General features: G+C 46.6%; 1 protein-coding gene across 1 annotated transcript; it reads right to left on the bottom strand.

Annotated features, from left to right (window-relative positions):
* Positions 1 to 6: 6 nt before the first annotated feature.
* Positions 7 to 19476, bottom strand: PGD (phosphogluconate dehydrogenase). Its single transcript, XM_081955510.1, has 13 exons — positions 19280 to 19476; positions 15405 to 15480; positions 13949 to 14128; positions 12324 to 12389; positions 11213 to 11331; positions 9623 to 9692; positions 8062 to 8196; positions 6835 to 7024; positions 4307 to 4437; positions 3034 to 3167; positions 1925 to 2024; positions 1652 to 1774; positions 7 to 323 (listed from the first exon to the last, which is right to left on the bottom strand). The coding sequence occupies exons 1-13, from the start codon at positions 19285 to 19287 to the stop codon at positions 204 to 206; spliced, it is 1452 nt and encodes a 483-aa protein (XP_081811636.1). The 5' UTR covers positions 19288 to 19476; the 3' UTR covers positions 7 to 203.
* Positions 19477 to 20061: the final 585 nt, after the last annotated feature.

Here is a 20061-nt window from a genome sequence, read left to right on the forward strand (position 1 = left end):
CGAAGATGAATTGGGAACAAGCATTTATTTCTGCAGAATTTCATTTTATTCCATCCACTTTATTCTGACTTTTGCCTAAGACGCCTTAAAAAAATTGTCTTTCCAAAAAAATAGAATAAAATAAAAGCTAAAACTGGACATCAAGAGAAATGCCCACAGGTTCGGAGACTCCTTCTATGCAGCTTTCATGGGGCCTCTGTCCTCTAGGCGTTGTAGGACGAAGACGAGACGGAGCCCCCGTGCCCCGTCCAGTTGGTGTGAACGAATTCGCCCGGTTTTGACAACAATTCGTAGGTGTGGGCACCGAAATAATCCCGCTGAGCCTAAGAGAGAGAGAACGCACAACATTTTGAGTTGACAACTTGAGGCTGAGACGTTCACGACGAAAGAACTAATACTGGTCAAGGGTGCATTCACACAACCACTGTTGCAAGCCAAAATTGACCACATGGGGCTTCCAAGAGGTCGGTTTCTATTCCCAGAATTCTTAGTTGGTTAAGGAATTCTGGGAATTGAAGTCCACACCTGAAGGATGCTCTGTGGTGTTGTAGCTCACCAGCGGTCAGAGGAACTGGTGGCAGACTCAGACAGTGAGGAGGTTGGGGAGGGACATGGGCCAGTCCTGGAGTCTGGGGAAGCTCTGATGTCAGAGGCAGAGCCGGGGCCAAGGCCGTCTGATAGTTATCAGCTGCCTTCGGAGTCAATCAGTGGGGCAGAAGAACAGCTGGAGCCTGTTCCTGATGTGCGCATGTGCAGAGCTGCTAGGAGAAGGGAACATCTAAAGGAACAAAGGTCGACTCGGGAGTAAAAGCACACGTGGACGGTGAATGGCCCCTCCCATAGGGAATATAGAGGAGTGAAAGGGGAGGTGAGTTTGCAGGAGACAATTAGTTCAATTCATTAGGGTTGAAAATCTGTTCCTGACTTCTTGCCAAGTAATTGCTTCTACAGCTTGGTGTTTAGAAGATATCGGCCTGGCAGTTTTCCAAGCCCGATCAAGGTCTGTAGTTGTGAAATCTCTTGAAAGACTGTCGGCCGGGACTTGGCTGGAGGGGAATTCCCTTTAACCTAAATAAAAGAGGTTTTATCGGGACGAGGAATTTGCTTCACGATGTTGGGAATCCTAGGTCAGAACTTATGCTTTATGCAGCTTTCCCAATGGGGTTGTAGATTTACTATGCTGTACTACTCTGTCTTTTACTTTTTCATTTCCACCCCTCTTTTCTTTGGGATAACAAAGACTCACTGCAAACAAAGAAAACAAGATTTCCCAAAATATAATTGCACTTCTACCGTGTTTCCCTGAAAATAAGACAGGGTCTTTATTTTATTTTGACCCCCGAAAAAAGCACTTGGCCTTATTTTCGGGGAGGTCTTATTATTTTTGAGGTGCAGGAGGCGGCGAGCGTGGTCACCTCATTGGCTGCTGCTGTGTTGCAATTTTTTAGGGGAGGGCTTATTTTAGCACATGCGCTCAAAAGCCTGATTGGGCTTATTATATGGGGAGGTCTTATTTTCAGAGAAAGAGGGTAGTGAGAATCAGAGTTAAGCTGGGATTCAACAAGCTGTGGACGGGGGGGGGGGGGGGAAAGAGAAGAAAATTAGGAATCAAAATGAGTTTAACGTCAGACTCCAAGCATAAGTTACTCACTTGAATCAGGTTAGCGGGCAAAGTTCCATGTCTGTACCCATCATAAAATGCTAATGCTGTGGTGAAACAGGGCATCGGGATTCCCATCTGAACTCCAGTGCTAATTGTACGTCGCCATGAGTCCTTTGAAAGAGAGAAAATTGCAGAAAAATGAATTTTGGGGGTAAATTCTTGGTCTCTCTTTCTAGGCTGTTATTTTTCAATCTCTTTTAAGATGGGCGGATTTCAAGTCCCAGGATTCCCAGCCAGAAAAACCTTCGCAAAGTTACCCACCTGACAATCCTCCACTGCCGTCTTAAAAAAGACATCTAGGAGTAAATTTTGCAGGTCGGGGGTCCGGTCAAAAGCTTCTTTGATTTTGCCCAAGAAAACGCTGCCCAGGAGATATAAAAAAATAGCCATTAAGAAATCTTCAAATGAATTAAGGTGGAAGCATCCGAATCTTAAACCAATGAGGAATTTAATTTGGTTGGTATTTGGTGCCAACATGAATGAGGAAGAATCCCTTCTGTATTGATCTAGAAACATTTTCCCATATTCAAACTTAGTCAGGACTAGGTAGAGAACAATGCTGCGCTAATTTAAAAGAAACGAATGTGTACATAATGATAAAATCTGTTCCTGGATTTGTACATTCCTTTCTGGGGTCTCAACTGATGTAAATAGTATCCAAAGTTAGGAATATTTTGACAGCTGTAAGGATTTACAGAAAGTTGGACCACAAGGAAGGCTGAGCGCCAAAGAATAGAAGCCTTTGAACTCTGGTGCTGGAGAAGACTCCTGTGAGTCCCTTGGACTGCAAGGCCATCCAACCAATCAGTCCTAGAAGAGATCCACCCTGACTGCTCTTTAGAAGGCCAGATCCTGAAGAGGAAACTCAGATACTTTGTCCACCTAATGAGAAGGAAGAAGGACTCCCTGGAGAAGAGCCTCATGCTGGGAACGATGAAGGGCAAAAGAAAAAGGGAATGACAGAGAATGAGGTGGCTGGATGGAGTCATCGAAGCAGTCGGCATGAGTTTAAATGGACTCCAGAGGATGGTAGTGGACAGGAAGGCCTGGAGGAACATTGTCCATGGGGTTGCGATGGGTCGGACACGACTTCATAATTAACAACAACAAAAGGATTTAGAATTTTGAAAGCAGAGATTTTCAGGAAAGGAACTTTTGCTATCTTAATCTGGCCCTCTTCTACCTTTATCTTTATCTATTTGGAAAATTTACACTGTTGCCTATTCGCACATGGCAACTCTTTGCTTTTCTTTAACCCTTGTGGAATGGTGTTGGCACCATTTTGACAATATTTCCAGAATATTTGACCGGCATGGTTAGTCTGTGTTGTACTCAGAGCTTTTCCAATCGGTTTCCTGTTTCTGCCTTACCTCCTGATGATGCAACCTCCACGCCACATCAATGCGATCCCGCCGTAATTTAGGGTCCAGCCAAACTCCTTGGCGGCTTGTCTCAGTAACATGAAGCCCTGGGCGTAGGAAATGATCTTGGAGGCATAGAGGGCCTATATGAAGGAACACAAAGTTAAGAGAATGCCAAAAATGGGTGGGGGGGTGCATGCGCGCACAATATTAACCAGGATGACTTTTAAGACCATCATGATCCATCACCAAAATAAGAACTTTGATTCTGATTGTAACTACCGTTTGCAAAGCAAGCCGTCAAGGAACGCCTTGCACATCTTACTAAGAAATAATTAATTCACAAATTATGCTGAATAAATCCCCCCCACACACACAAAGTAGCCACCTTATGATTCAGAGTCGTGATGGCGAACCTATGGCATGCCAGCCATTGCCCCAGCCCAGCTTCGCCATGCATGCACACGCACCTCCAGCTGGTCTTTGGGTCTCTGCTGTACATGCATGGGGGAGCAGCATGTATGTAGGGGACGTACATGTGCATGTGCTGGGAGGGGCGCTCACATTGCATTTTTGTCCTCGCACAGTGCACGTCCCGTTTTGGGGTGGGGTGCGGGGCCTCACCCTATTTTGGACCTGGAAAGCCTCCTGCATCAATCTGGAAGCCAAAAATGGGTGTGGGGGGGTGCACGCACAAGGCGGGTGAGCATATGAAGGTCACAGGGGGTTGTGCGTGCACGGGCGGAGTGCATCTGCGGGGGCGCACGGGGAAGGGCGCCCATGCATTGTATTATGGGTGTCACATGCTTTCGCGCACTTTCGGCACGCGACGACAAAAAGGTTAGCCATCACCGATCCGGAGTGATGGCAAACCAGGATTTAGGAAGGACCTGAGCCAAAAATTAGGTCTGGGGTATCTTCAGATCATAAAAGAGTTTGTCCTATAAAACAAAACATCTTGCGGAGCCACAGACCATCTTTCCTCAATGATGCCCTTCAGATATTTAAGATGATAATCCTTACTTCAGTCTACCACTAGATGGCAGCAGAGAACTGCAGAAACCTCTAATTACCGCCACCATGTGGTCCTCCAGAGTTTTGCGACTGAGATTATTTTCTACAAATTATGGAATCAATGAGTTATGGAGAGAGAGAGAGCTACATCGAGGGAGGCTGGTCTGGGTTTTTTTCGAGCCCAAGCCCCTCTTACGATCACTTTCATAAAATACCAAAGCTCCGACGAAGGGATCAGGCCCGCTGACAGGAAAAACCGCACACTCACTTTACGAATGTCCTCCAGAAACGCTGCCTTATTCCCACTGAACGACTGTGCTTTGGGACCACTCAAAAGTTTGCTGGCTTGCACCCTTTCGTCCTTGAGCGAAGACAAACACCGGGCAAAAACAGCCTCTCCTTTTTGAAAGGAAAAAAAAACAACAACCCCAAATTATTCCTGACCGCTCCAAGTTAAAAGGCCAAAACTCCGTCGTGTGCATCAAACGGAACAGAGCCGCATTTCAAAAGCAACTCGATGGACTCTACTAAGGAAAAGCACGAGAAGACATTGGAAATACAACTGAGAACGGATAATCAAGTTGCAAACAATAACAAATGTGCTTTCTTGCTAAAAACTTTTTCAGCTTCATTTGCAGCTATGTTGTTGCAGCAAAAGGGAAATAAAACCTAACTTAATCTTTCCTATAAACTTGGAATAATAATAATAATAATAATAATAATAATAATAATAACAACAACAACAACAACAACAACAACAACCTCCAGTTAAAATATACACACAAAAAGAGTGTTTACAGCAGGGATCCTCAACCATTGTGTCACGGATCGGTACCGGTTTGTGGCCTGTTAGGAACCAGGCTGCACAGCTGGAGAGGAGCAGCAGGGAGCGACACTGTAAATGTGTGGGATCTAGCTTGTGCACTCCTCCTTCCCACTCGCCTCCAAATTATCTTCCACTAAACCGGTATCAAACAGGTTTACACCAAAGGCTCAACCACGTCATTTAAAACCTAAGCCGGCTCTTCCAGATTAAGCTCAGCTATTTTTTCAATTTGGTTAGCTTTCGTCGACTTAGCCTTTCAAGCATGTGATCATTTACGATTCCCTCTCACTGTGGTGCATCCATGTAAGGCAGGCATGTCCAAAGTGCGGCCCGGGGGCCAAATGCGGCCCTTTTTCAAATTGCAAGCGGCCCGCAGCCTCTTCTCCCCACTGGAGTTATTTGTTTAGTCTTTCATAAAATACCGTATTTTTCGAAGTATAAAGATGCATCTTTTTCCCCTCAAAAAAGAGGCTAAAAATCTGGGTGCATCTTATATACTGAATACAGCATTTTTTTGCCTCCCAAAACTCTGCCCCCTTCACCAAAATGGCTGTGCATAGCCTTTAGGAGGTTTTCAGAGTGCTCCTGGGGGCTGTGGAGGGCATAAATGAGCAAAAAATGGGCCGTTTTTTGCTCAACTTTGCCCCCCCTAGCCCCCAGGAGCACTCTAGAAGCCTCTTAAAGGCTATTCATGCCCTTTAAAAAAAAGGCCCATTTTCGTGAAAAATGGGCCGTTTTGGGGAGAGTGCAAAAACTTTTTTTTTAATTTGCCTCTTCAAAATCTTGGTGCGTCTTATACTCCGAAAAATACGGTAGTCAATTCGCGTTTAATGTTAAGGGTTCAAAGAATGTCAGGCTGAATGATCGGCCCCACACATTTTCACCTCACCAAATTGGGCCCTCCTTGCAAAAAGTTTGGACACCCCTGATGTAAGGGATCCATTCAGGACCCAATGCTTAAACGTGTCTGTTATGGCCCATCAGCAGAGCTGGCAGCAGATTCAGACAGTGAGGAGGTTGGGGAGGAACCTGGGCCAGTCCTGGAGTCTGGGGAAGGCTCTGATGAGGGCTCTGTGTCAGAGGCAGAGATGGGGCCAGGGCCGTATGCCAGTTATCAGCTGCCTTTGGAATCAGACATCAGTGAGGCAGAGGAACAGCTGGAGCCTGTTCCCAGTGTGTGCATGCGCAGAGTGGCCAGATGAAGGGAACAGCTAAAGAACAGGGGTCGACTTAGGAATAAGGCCACAGGTAGACGATGAATGGCCCCTCCCAGAGGACATAAAAGAAGAGCGAAAGGGGAGTGGAGTTTGCAGGATTAGTTTGCTTCATTGGTTCGTGACTCTTTGGAGACTCCTTGCCATGTTCTGCAGATATTGGCCTGGCAGCTCTCCAAGCCAGATAAGGTCTGTGACCGTAAATCCTCCCTTGAAAGACTTTGCTGGGTGTGAATGAGTAGAATTTACAGTCAATTAATAAAAAGGGTTTTTGTCGGGACCAGGAGTTGGCTTCATCCTCTTGAGAAGCCTTGATCAGAACAGTGTCCTTCCATCTCCCTAAATCAAAAAAGTACAAAAAAACCCTGCAGATTTATGTTCTTTGCGTCAGGCACATTAATTTCCTCCATGCCAGCAAACCGCTATTTTGCTGAGGAAGAATGAATCATCATCTTTCGGGAACTTGCAAGTCATGCTGATAACAGGTGAAAAAAAAACAATAGAAATTCTCCTTTTTGGCAGCCCAGCCTCTGCCAAATGCAGCTTACCCTTCTCAAACAGACTAGAATAATTTTGGAAATATTTTAATGAGGGTTGGAGAAAAGAAACTAAATAAAGCTCCCCCCCCAAAAATTGGCTTTGTTCCAAAAAGGAAAGAAGGACGCAGTATTAATCAGAGGAAGGTTTAAAAGTTTATAGGACAATCTCATTCCCTTAACTGCAAAAGAGCAAACACGCAGCCAAGGTTACGTTTACCTATGAGAGTAACGGGAACACCGTATTCCAAAGCAGAAATCGCTGTCCATTTTCCCGTTCCTTTCTGCCCGGCGCTGTCCCTGATTTTAGGAAGCAAGTGTTTTCCGTCGGCGTCGCGGAATTTCAAGATGTCAGCTGTGATTTCGATCAGGAAGGAATCCAGCTCGGTCTTATTCCACTCCTGGAACACCTGGGAACGAAAGAGGGGGTGGGGTGGGGTGGAGTCAGTCCTGCATTTGGCGGGCCTAAGGAAACCCTCGTCCATCAACAGTTAAGTTTCTGGGAAGTACGTTACCCAATTTAGAAGAGATATCTAAGGATAACATGTGGCCATGATCAATCAATTAATCTATTGTAGAAACACGGGGCGGGGATAGGGGTTGGAAAAGAAGATCTCCAAGGTCCCTTCTAACTCTGTTATTCTGTTACATGCTGGTCTATGATCATGTACAATATTTCCTTCTTTCCTTACTGCCTTCCTTCTCCTTCCTTCCCCCTCCCTCCTTTCTTCCTCCTTCCTTCCTTCCTCCCTTCCTTCTCCCTCCCTCTTCTTCCTTCCTTCTTTCCCTTCCATCTCCCTCTCTTCCTTCCTTCCTTCCTTCTCTCTCCCTCCCTCCCTTCTCCTTCCTTTCTTCCTCCCTCCTTCTCCCTCCCTCCCTTCCTCTCCTTCCTTCTCCTTCCCTCCCTTCTCCTTCCTTCCTTCACTCACCCTCCCTCCTCCTTCCTTTCTTCTCCCTCCCTTCCTTCTCCTTTCTCTTCCCTTCCTTCCTTCTCCCTCCCTCCTTCTTCCTTCCTTCCTCCCTTCCTTCTCCCTCTCTTCCTGGAGGCTCAGCAGGCTGAGATGGTCAGCCAGTTCCAGGCCGTGATGCAGCCCCACTGGAACGAGGCCCTCCGGCTCTTCTCCACCAGCGGCTCTTCCCTCCAGCCTTCGCCCAAAGTCCCGCACCAGGAGGCCGAAGCAGACCCCAAGTCGGAATTTCTGCCCCCCTTCAACCCACACAAAAAGACCCCGAAGGGGGAGACTCTCTGCAGCAACACAAGCGTTCATTGCACGTATCCGCCCCAGGGGCCGTAGTTTGAGGACCCCTGATTTAGTGCAATATAAAAAATGCAAATAATTTTTCTGCGGACCCCCCAAAATTTTCTCGTGGACCACCAGTTGGTGACCGCTGATTTAGACTTTACAACCCCCTCCTTGTTCCGTTCCCAACTGCGTCTCTGACCCACCTTGGACATCTCGTCGTGGTCCATGGCCAGCACATCTTTCATCAGGTGGTAAGCCTCGCAGATCAGCTGCATGTCACCGTACTCAATCCCATTATGTACCATCTTCACGAAATGTCCAGCCCCTTCATCTCCCACCTGTTGGACACAATGAGGAAGGAAGCGCGTCAGAGGGCATCGTAATTTTTCATCCGCTTCAGGACCTGCTCTTGAAGAAGATGCAAGTTTAAGAAATGGATCAACTCTTGAGACCATAAAGTCACACCAGTGTGTGGCTGGTGCTCAAACTTGAATCTCTTTCTGCCGGTATCTCCATCTTGCAAAAATGCAACCCAGCTGAAAGAAAAACAGAAGCAGCAATAACACTAGCCCTTAGACTTATAGACCGCTTTACAGTGCTTTTACAGCCCTCTCAAAGCGGTTTACAGAGTCAGCCTCTTGCCCCCGACAATCTGGGTCGTTTTACCGACCTTGGAAGGATGGAAGGCTGAGTCAACCTTGAGCCAGTCAGGATCGAACTCCTGGCTGGGGGCAGAATTAGCCTGCAAGAATGCATTCTAGCAGGAAGGAAGGAAGGAAGGAAGGAAGGGAGGGAGGGAGCGAGCAAGCAAGCAAGCAAGCAAGCAAGCAAGCAAGCAAGCAAGCAAGCAAGCAATAGCACTTAAGACTTATATACCGCTTCACATGGCTTTGCAGCCCTCTCAAAGCGGTTTACAGAGTCAGCCTATTGCCCCCAACAATCTGGGTCCTCATTTCACCCACCTCGGAAGGAAGGCTGAGTCAACTTTGAGACAGTCAGGATCAAGCTCCCGGCAGTGGGCAGAATTAGCCTACAACAATGCATGAAGGAAGGAAGGAAGGAAGGGAACCTATAGCACATGGACTTATATATCGCTTCACAGTGTTTTACAGCCCTCTTTAAGTGGTTTACAGAGTCAGCCATTTGTCCCCAACAATCTAGGTCCTCATTTTACCCACCTTGGAAGGACGGAAGGCTGAGTCAGCCTTGAGACGGTTAGGATTGAACTGCTGGCAGTGGGCAGAATTAGCCTGCAATACTGCATGCTAACCACTGGGAGGGAGGGAGGGAGGGAGGGAAGGAAGGAAGGAAGGAAGGAAGGAAGGAAGGAAGGAAGGAAGGAAGGAAGGAAGGGAGGGCACATAGACTTATATACTGCTTCAAAGTGTTTTACAGCCCTCTCTAAGCGGTTTACAGAGTCAGCCATTTGTCCCCAACAATCTGGGTCCTCATTTTACCCATTTCGGAAGGACAAAAGGCTGAGTCAACCTTGAGCCTGGTGAGATTTGAACTGTCAAATTGCAGTCAGTCAGCAGAAGCAGCCTGCAGTACCGCACTCTAACCAACAAGCAAAGTCAATGGAGGGGAGCCAGATTGGCTTAGCAGTGATTGGCTTAACAACGATGGCAAAAAAAAAAGGGGTGATAAAATGGAGCAAAGCTCACTTAACTGCCCCACTTAGCCAGAAAAATTCTGGGCTCAACAGTGCCTGTAAGTCGAGGACAACCCGTATAAAATTTGAAGGGCTTCAGTAGAAAGACTCACCCAGTCACAGCATGGCTCTCCTGTCCCTACTTTGGCTGCGATGCTCTGAAATATTGTCTTGATGTGAGGCCTGCAAAGGAAGAAAGCAGGGACGGGGGTTAGCAAAACGCACTCAACTCCTTCTCCTTCTTGTGCCATATCTGTCATCGGATGTCGGCAATCATGTTGGCGATCCTATTTTTATCAACAGCTGCACAAAAAAGTGCTGCTGAGTTTTGTCCAAACTAGGCCCTTAGATTTTGAAGCTGTTGTAGCCCGCCAGGGGTCAGCAGAGCTGTCAACAGATTCAGACAGTGAGGAGGTTGGGGAGGAAAATGGACCAGTCCTGGGGTCTGGGGAAGGCTCTGATGAGAGCTCTCGTTGGAGGCAGAGAGGGGGCCAGAGCCATCCGACAGTTATCAGCTGCCTTCAGAGTCAGACATCAGTGAGGCAGAAGAACAGCTGGAGCCTGTTCCCAGTGTGTGCATATGCACAGACTTGCTAGGCGAAGGGAACAGCTAAAGAACAGGGGTCGACTTGAGAGGAAGGTCACAGGGGGACGATGAATGGCCCCTCCCAGAGGACATAAAAGAGGAGCAAAAGGGGAGTGGAGTTTGCAGGAGACAATTAGCTCCGCTTCATTGGTTACTGACTCTCCGAGACTCCTTGCCAAGTTTTGCAGGTATCGGCCTGGCAGCTCTCCAAGCCAGATAAGGTCTGTGACCGTAAATCCTCCCTTGAAAGACTTTGCTGGATGTGAATGAGCAGAATTCACATTAAATTAATAAAAGGGGTTTTTGGGGGGACCAGGAGTTTGCTTCAGGCTCTTGGGAAGCCTCGCTCAGGACAGAAGCCATGATGTCCTTCTTCTTCCTGGACCTCCTTTGCCTTCAATCTTTCCCTGGACGATTAAGCAAAGGATGCCGTATTTTTCCGGGTGTCGCATCACATGTCCAAAATATTCTAACTCTTGCTTTTTTATGGTTTTGATGATTTCTCTTGGCTTTCCCAGGCGGCCTATCCACCTCTTCATTTGTAATTTTGTCAACCTAGCTTATACGTAACATCCGCCCGTCAATCCACCTTTCAGATGCTTTGAGTCTCTTCAAGTGGCCTTCTGTCAGAGATCACCAACTCTCCCTTCCGTAGAGCAGGGTAGAAAAGATGTAGCATCTGACAAGCCTGATTTTCAATCTCAGGCTTATGTCGTGACTGCAGATCCTTTTTCATTTTGAAGAATGCTGTTTGAGCTTTCTCTATCCTTGTCTTTACTTCACCGGTCACGTCCCAGCTTTCATGTAAATTAGAACCGAGGTACGTGATCCTTTCAACTTTTTCTAGTGGGTATTCCTTCCGAAGTTATCGGTGGTAAATTAATGGGTTGTTTGCTGACGACCACGATCTTGGTTTTTGAGGTGTTAAACTTCCAGCCATATTTTTCAGATATTTCCGAGACTCTGTGGATGAGGAGTTGAAGGTCTTCATGCTTACCAGCAAGCAGAACTATGTCATCAGCGTATCTTAACTCAATTCCCGCCAGCCTCTAAAATTCCTAGCAGCCTTAAAATAAAGGATGAGGGAATGGTTATGGCAACCGTCTGAAATACGTACCAGGCTTCCTTTGCTCCCCCTGGCATAAGAGAGGGTCCGTATCGGGCTCCTTCTTCACCCCCACTTACGCCGCTCCCCACAAACAGGATGCCCTTTTCCTTGAGTTCCTTGCAGCGTCTCTAAAGGGGAAGGAAAAAAGGGGCAGAGAAAATGAGAAAAAGAGGATTGTAAGGAGGAAATAATTTTTTAGAATTCGGAATAAAGCATTTCTCCTTATAAATGTCTACGGAGATTCTCAGTGCTCCAGGTCATGGTTGTCTCAAAGGTACTATTTTTTTTCCCAAGAGGCAACTGGATTTTCTGGTTTTTTCTTTGAAGACGTTTCGCTTCTCATCCAAGAAGCTTCTTCAGTTCTGGACTTTCTGTTTTTTCTTTGAAGACGTTTAGCTGAAGAAGCTTTATTTGATTCAATTTATCAGTCGCGCCCTCTCCGCGAAGGGACTCGGGTCTTGAGTTTCGTGCGGAAGGAGCGGAGATCCTTCGTTATCCTGATATCTGGGGGGTTCTTGGATGAGAAGCGAAACGTCTTCAAAGAAGCGAAACGTCTTCAAAGAGAAGCGAAACGTCTTCAAAGAGAAGCGAAACGTCTTCAAAGAGAAGCGAAACGTCTTCAAAGAGAAGCGAAACGTCTTCAAAGAGAAGCGAAACGTCTTCAAAGAGAAGCGAAACGTCTTCAAAGAGAAGCGAAACGTCTTCAAAGAGAAGCGAAACGTCTTCAAAGAGAAGCGAAACGTCTTCAAAGAAAAACCGGAAAGTCCAGTCGCTTCTCTTTATAAACTTTCTTTCTGAACTGGGGAAAGACGGCTGAGATCCTGCTCAACTCCCAGTCTCCCTGGACGTTTGTTCGGCTTAAGGAAAAGGAACTTTTCTATATATATAAAAAAAGAAAAAATAGCAGCTGAAATGCCAAGCGTATCTTGAATTTCCTGAGCTTGGCTTAGCGGAGGCGGGCCTCAAAAAGCTGTTCAACAAAAGAAGATTCTAAACAATTCAATGTTTTTCAAGTGAGATGAGCCCAGAACACAGGATCATTTCTGAGAAGTCCCCCTCCCCACCTCCACACACACACACTTAAAATTCACGGAAGAAGAATTGACTAGCAGAGACCTACCGTGGTGTCTCTGTATTCCGAATTTCCTCCATCGATAATGATATCCCCGCGAGAAAGCAGCGGCACCTGAAAACACAAGGGGGTGGGTGGGGGTTGTGGATCAGCTAAGAAGACCAAGTCATGTGATGTTGTGGCCCACCAGCAGGCAGCAGAGCTGACGAAAGACTCATACAGTGAGGAGGTTGGGGAGGAACATGGGTCAGTCCTGGAGTCTGGGGAAGGCTCTGATGAGGGCTCTGTGTCGGAGGCAGAGAGGAGGCCAGAGCCGTACGCCAGTGATCAGCTGCCTTCGGAGTCAGACATCAGTGAGGCACAAGAACAGCTGCAGCCTGTTCCCAGTGTGAGCATGCGCAGAGCTGCCAGCAGAAGGGAACAGCTAAGGAACAAGGGTTGACTCTGGAGTAAAGGCACAGATGGATGAATGGCCCCTCCCATAGGGAATAAAAGAGGAGCGAAAGGGGAGGGGAGTTTGCAGGAGACCATGAGTTCAATTCATTAGGGTGAAGATCTGTTCCTGACTTCTTGCCAAGTAGTTGCTGCTACAGCATGGCGTTTGGAAGATATCGGCCTGGCAGTTCTCAAGCCTGATCAAGGTCTGAGTTGGAAATCAGTGGGGCAGAAGAACAGCTGGAGCCTGTTCCCAATGTCCGCATGCGCAGAGTTTCCAGACGAAGGGAACAGCTGAGGAACAAGGGGTGACTTGGGAGTGAGGCCACAGGTGGACGATGAATGGCCCCTCCCAGAGGGAATAAAAGAGGAGCGAAAGGGGAGTGGAGTTTGCAGGAGATAATTAGTTTGATTATTCGCATGAATGTTTTGTTTATCATGCCTCACAGTGACTCCTTGCCAAGTACTTCATTCTACAGCATTGTCCTTGGAAGCTATCGGCCTGGCAACTATCCAAGGACTGATAAGGCCTGTTGTTGCGATTAAACCTAGACAATGAGTCTGTTTTGTGATTCTGTTAAGCCAAGGTCAGAACGCGCGATCCCCTTTTGCGACCTTCTGACAAGCAAAGTCCACGGGGAGGTCCAATTCACTGAACAGATGTGTGACTAAGTTAACAACCGCAGTGATTTGCTTAAGAACTGTGGCAAGGCAGCTCGTAACATGGGGCAAGACTCGCTTTTAAAAAAATACCGCGCTTAGCAATGGAAATTGTGGGCTCAATTGTGGTCGTAAGTCGAGGACCACCTGTGAAATGGGAGCAGCATTAAGAGAATAGGGAGACGCTGTAATACATGTAGAATGAGGCACAATTGCTGGTCCCAAGGTGTCCATACAGCCTCATTCAGCCATTGCTAAATAGTTCCTACTGGGTTTTCCCGAAAATAAGACAGGGTCTTCTTTTCTTTTGACCCCCTGAAATAAGCACTTGGCCTTATTTTCGGGGAGATCTTATTATTTTCGAGGTGCAGGAGGAGGCGAGCGTGGTCACCTCATGGCTGCTCCTGTGTTGCAATATTTTCGGGGAGGGCTTATTTTAGCGCATGGGTTCCAAAGCCCGATTGGGCTTATTATCCAGGAAGGTCTTATTTTTGGGGAAAACAGGGTTATTTATTTACTAGGTATTATCAAGCCCAGCTTTAAAAGAGGCAGCCGGCGTCTCAGAGGGATTTCCTTACCAGTTTGTTGATGAAGTCATCCACGGCGCTTCCGGCTTTGACCAGTAGCATGACGCGACGGGGTTTTTTCAGTTTTGAGACCATTTCCTCTAAGGAGTGAGCTCCAATCACTTTCGTGCCCTTGGCCTCGTTTGCGAGGAAATCGTCCACCTTGGAGACCGTCCGGTTAAAAGCACACACCTGGGCAATGGAAAGGAAGAAGAGGTTGGAGAAGAAACCAGAAACTTCACAAATGCAATTATTTTAAAAAAATGTTTTCCCTGCTTTCTTGTTGGAGACTAGGAAAATCTTTCCCAAACGATTGACTGCATTTCTCTGTTCTGACTGAAGCTTCCCAAGAGCAGGAAGCAAACTCCTTGTCCTGACAAAAAACCCTTTTATTAATTGACTGTGAATTCTACTCATTCACATCCAGCAAAGTCTTTCGAGGGAGGATTTACAGTCACAGACCTTATCTGGCTTGGAGAGTTGCCAGGCCGATCTCTGCAGAACTTGGCCAGGAGCCTCGGAGAGTCACCAACCAATTAAGTGAACTAATTGTCTCCTGCAAACTCCACTCCCTTTTTGCCCCTCTTTTATTCCCTATGGGAGGGGCCAGTCATTGTCCACTTGTGGACTCACTCCCAAGTCGACCCCTGTTCTTTAGCTGTTCCCTTCGTCTGGCCACTCTGCGCATACGCCCACTGGGAACAGGCTCCAACTGTTCGTCTACCTTACTGATGTCTGACTCCGAAGGCAGCTGATAACTGTCCGATGGCCCTGGCCCCCTCTCTGCCTCCGACACAGAGTCCTCATCAGAGTCTTCCCCAGACTCCAGGACTGGCCCATCTTCCTCCCCAACCTCCTCACTCTTCAAATCTGCTGCCAGCTCTGCTGGCTGCTGGCGAGCTACAACATTTTCTGTCTTCCCTTTCCCCTGGCAAAACCTGTTGCTCATTTGCTGAATTATATTTATTTATGAGTTAGTTACAGGGAAACAAAATTATTATTTTTAGCATGATTTATGCCCTCTGCTTCCCAATCACACTGTAGGCTCAGCTGATTGAGGAGAGAGATCAAGGAAGTGAGTTACGCTACATTTTACAGATAAATCTTCTAAGACATGAGAATGAGAGAAATCCTTTTTTAAAGATTTCCTCTTTGTTTTTCTTAGTATAAATAGTAAATAAATAGTATCCTATTTATTATAAAGCCAATAGAAGAACGATTATTGATTTTCACAGCTTATATTCTTTAACGTGGCCCTAACAATGCTATCAAATGCCTAAAACCAAGATTGAAAAGCTACAATTAACACACAAGAGGATGTTTATAAAATAATTAACAGCCTGTGGTGGAATGTATCATCCCAAGTTATTGAAGCCGTATCTCACAGACATCTGATCTGAGGGATGCCCAGTTTCTGCCTCTCGCAAATCATTTTGCACCGAATCTTGGCAACTCAAAGTTTACTTACCACAAAACCATGATCATTCATATTGAGGATGAGATTTTGACCCATGACTGCCAGGCCAATCAATGCAATATCTGCTCTGCAAAAAAGAAGCGTAGAAAAATGATGGTTAGATGGCAAATTTGGTTCCAAAAAAAGAGAGATCTCATCCCTCTGTGGCAGTCAGCCTGGGAAATGTCCTTACGTTACTCAAAGTAAGTAAGGCCAGCTACAAAAGTAGCAAAACTGGAATTAGTAGCAAATTATTCATACATTATCTTTCTGCAAGGTGCCCAAAAAGTGTATGCCACCCAGATAAGACACATCAGCCCATCTTACAGTAGTAGCCAAAATTGTGGAAATATTTTGGGAAAAGTGTATTTTTGAGGTTTGATGGCTAATAACACCACTTTTTTTTGGGGGGGGGGGGAGTAGTACCGTAAAATTATATATCAATGGAAAGATAATTTAAAGCCCAGTTTAGTCTTTTCAACCTTTTTTTGAGAGATAAAAGTAGCTTTTTTTCCTGGAATTCTAGATTTTAGGCCAAATTCCTGCAGTCTGCGCTGAACAGTCTTTGCACTCAAGTTCTCACTGCATTGCGCCCTTTCATCTTGTATACACCCAGATGATTTTCTTCTGTCACGCATGCACAGTCTCTGAATTCTCCTCTCATCACTTGCTGTTGTGCACCTTTTTCTACTTTTACTAGTGTGGTTTTGGAGTGACTTGAGTCTCCTTATACCTCTTCAAAAACTTAAGAAATGCCACCCTTGGTTAAGTTTCCACCAATTTTTCTTCTAATTTCTTCATAACTTGTTCACTTAATAATACTATTTCACATCGCTTTCTGGGCGACCCGTCGACTCTTTGCACCATTACTTTAATTTTATTACGTTTTATACGCTCACTAAATGGAAGGACACAAAAAACCTAACCAACTCGATATCGATCATATAACACACTGACAAATATCCTCTTCTCAGCTTCAATACATGACATCAATAACTGAATCTTACTGTGATCTGATTGGCTCATTGCCGAAACAAGATGATACCTGATTGGCCCTCTAAACACTCATGCTCATTGGCTACAATCAGATGAAGGAAAGCTACCTGATATCAAATGAAGCAAGTTGTGCTTCCTTTTTCTGGTTATTTGGCTATAACTTTTCATAGAATACAGATACAGTAATTGAACAAACTTTGTTGCATTACATTATTGATTAAATTATCTTTCTATTGATACATCATTTTATGGTACTACTCCAAAAATGTGGTGTTGTTAGCCATCAAATCTCAAAAATACACTTTTCCCAAAAGGTTTCCACAATTTTGGCCACTACTGTATATGGATATTACAATTATATATTATACTAGCTGGATACCCATGGTTCGCAACAAAACTATGTGATCGGGCTATGCAGGAGAAATTTGGTTCACAATTCATTGGCTCCGTGGTGGTCGGTGATTGAAACACATAAGGGAATATCACTCCCGCCACCTTGAGTCTCGAAGCAGGTGGAAGGCGTAGACATTTTGGTGAGGTACTGACGTTTGGTACTGTAAGGCGCCCCAGACTACTCCACTCAGGAGTGGAATATCTGCCAGTTTGAACTGAGGTAACGGAATGTGAGGCAACTGGCAGCTGGAACAGAGTTCGTTTCAGGTGGGGAGGGGGAGTAGAATGTCTAACTTCTTAGCATCAGAGCATATTAATTACGGTATAAGAAATACTAATGATCTGATGGTCATTTTGAAAAATCTTTTCTTAGCGAGCACCTAGAAACCAAGAGGAACATACGTGCCAAATTTCAAGTTTGTGGGCTTTACGGTTCTAGAGATTTTGTGATGAGTGAGTGGTACTTGGCTTTTATATATATAGATTATAAGCATTGCTTCTCACTTTAGGCTTCCCACATCAATGTGAGCATCACCCAAAACCACAGATCATGGTTTGCAAGGCACAAGAGGGGGCAAAAAACACACTAGGTCAAACCAACTGAATTTCATCAGAAATTGGAGTGCACAGGAAAAAAAAAGTATACCCATAAGAAGCAGCTCAAACTCAGGAAGGTTGCAAATTGGCTTTGCTAAATGCTCACATCCCCAGAAGGCGGAGATGGGTTGCAACAGCCTCTTGCCTCAAAGAAGAATCAGGAAGGAAATAGGATTTCTTAATCCAGCCTATTTTACTCTCTCTTCAGCCCTGGCACTCAATTTGGAGTCAAAATCAGTGGTGGTGTAGCCCTCCAGAATTAAACTTGAGTCAGCTGCAGAGATCAAGGAAGTGATGGGGAAAAAAATTGCAGGCAGAAATTCTTTACTTCCCAGAAGTGAAGGAGATTATTTGCAGGGTGTAAACTATTAGCTGAGCTCCAGAAAAACTAATAAATTATGATTTGCGTGTGAGGAAACTTTCCTGTGCCTACCCTAGCTCCTCTACTTTCTTCTTTCCCTCTCAGGGAAATGTTAAACTGATTTAATCCAGAGGCCCTGGAGGATCGGTTGAAAAATTGATCTGCAAACTGGCAGAGGCCACCCATTCCAGGAAGCAGCCATTACAATGCCTTGTGGCAATGAGTGCCACAGTTTCATTGTTTTCTGTGAAAAAAAGGGGCCATTTGAAATCATGTTCTTAAGTAAGGAAAACGTTAAGATTCTACTTTGATCCTTGCTTTTTACATATTATAGGCCACCTCAGTTTCCTCTGAAATAATTTCCTTCTCAGTTCCTCTCCGTTCTTGTCAATCCTGTCCACATTTTTTTTCCTCTCAGCTTCACTAAATTTGCTGAGCAGGCCACACCACCAACCTAACCAAACCATGGTTGATCATCTATCCCGGCTGAAGCCACAAATGTCCCAAGCCCAGCCAAACCTGAATTAAACCAAGATTTGGCCATCATGGCAATCTTGAGAAGGGGGGGGGGATTGGCCTGAGGTAAATTTATTAATTTGACAGTTTCTGCCTCACTTTAAAAAAAACAACAACACAGAACCATTCTATTTGAAGTTTGGCTTTGTCAGCCAATGGGAAACTGTCAGGGGGGGAAAAGGCTGGAGGAAGAGCCAATAAAAGGAGCCCCTAATTGAACCACCTATCAGGTGAGAGCGGAGGTGGGGGGGGATGGTATATAAGGGGGGACCCCAGCCGAAACCAGGCTTAGAGCATCGGGGAAAGGAGCTGCGGAAGGAAGGAGGGAGAAAGAAGAAGGAACAAAGCAGGCGAAGTCGCTGAGGAGAAAGTCACTGCTCACCCCCAGAAGTCTGGGGCAAAGTAGCCCGCCTAAAGCGGGGAAACTAAGCAGGTGGAATCACTGGCGAAGATACTGCCCACCTCAGGTCTGAGGCGAAGACGGCACTGGCTGCCTAGGAGGGGGACGCAAAACGAGGGACACCCCCCCCCCCCATGCAGTTTGGCGCGCTCCCTCAGGCCGCAGCCTCGTCTCCATCGCCCCGGCTGAGCCCGGCTTCCAGACCCAATAAGACGCTACAATACCCGCATCCTGTCTGGTTCTTTCTGGAAGGGAGAAAGCGGGTGGGACAGTCGGTGGGGACGAGATTCTGACACCCCCCTCCCCACCCCAACGAAGCGCCTTTTCCTTTGGCGTCCGACTGAGGGAACTCGGGGGCCTTTGTTTCGCTCGGTTCTTTTCGCCTCACGAGCGCCTGTAAGGGTCCAACGGGGTGGGAGTGGGGTCACTGGGCATGTGCTGAGCGCCGCAACGCCTTCTTTCCCCCCCCCTCGGGAGCCATGCAAGCCCCCGCCCCGCCGGCTTGGTACCCGGCTCGCGGAGGTGGTGTTTCTGCGCATGTCTGGGGAGATGGGAGGGGGTCCTCGCTCTCACTACCACCACCATCAAAGACCTCCGAGGCTGGGCGAAACGAGCGCGACTTACTCGGCCATGACGACGGACGGCAGGCAGGAGAGAGGAAAAAAAACTGCTCTTCGCGGGAGAGGCTTCTCTCGGTCTGGGCCGGCCCACCACGGAGAGGACGCGGCTAGGGGTGCCTCGCCCTTTAAAGGCGGCGTAGGCCGGCCTCTCTCTCTCTCTTTTGCCCACGGGGAAGTGGGCTGGCCGAGGCGCCCGCAGCAAAGAGGAGGAGGGCCTGAGATCGGCTCACCTTCGGCCCATCCTTCGTCGGAGCCGCCTCCCCTATCGGGGCGGAGGGAAAGTCGGTCCGCGCATCAATGAATGAATGAAACCCGGAAATGGGCTCGGGGTTTGCAATGCGCGTCACGTTTTCTTTGCGTTACGCGGAGGGGGAAGAAATCGGGCGCTCGCTCGCCGGTCGCTAACTTTGTTCATTGTGCTGCTTCCTATTCTATATTTAGTTAACCCAAAATTATATTCTGGAAGCAAGGCACATAATACTTGGGTGTTTTAGGTAGAAAAGGGGGCACCTGACCTTTTGCGACTGATCTGTGACAGGTGCATCCTATTTCCTTCCAAATGGTGTTAATTTGCATGTGCAAATCATCCTTTGCAATGTCTGTTCTGTGTAACCACCACAGGGGAATCGACCATGGTCATGAAGACTGCAATGGGGCAGCTGAGAGAGATAATTACTGATATTGCAGCACATTCGTCACTGCAAGTGAGTCAAGTGCATTTTTGTTTTCGCAGCTTATTGCTAGAGCGGTTAGTTATTCATTGCAAAAACAAAACTTTGTATATGA

This window comes from Natrix helvetica, assembly GCF_964273705.1.
Source record: "Natrix helvetica genome assembly, chromosome: 5".
NCBI classification, from domain to species: Eukaryota; Metazoa; Chordata; class Lepidosauria; order Squamata; family Natricidae; genus Natrix; species Natrix helvetica.

Bases quoted from the DNA above. Each gene is read 5' to 3' on its own strand.
- PGD (XM_081955510.1), bottom strand. The intron at 7,025-8,061 runs GTGGGTCAGAGA...TTTCGTTCCCAG, and splicing joins ACCACGACGAGATGTCCAAG to GTGTTCCAGGAGTGGAATAA. The intron at 1,775-1,924 runs GTGGGTAACTTT...TCTCTTTCAAAG, and splicing joins CGGCAGTGGAGGATTGTCAG to GACTCATGGCGACGTACAAT.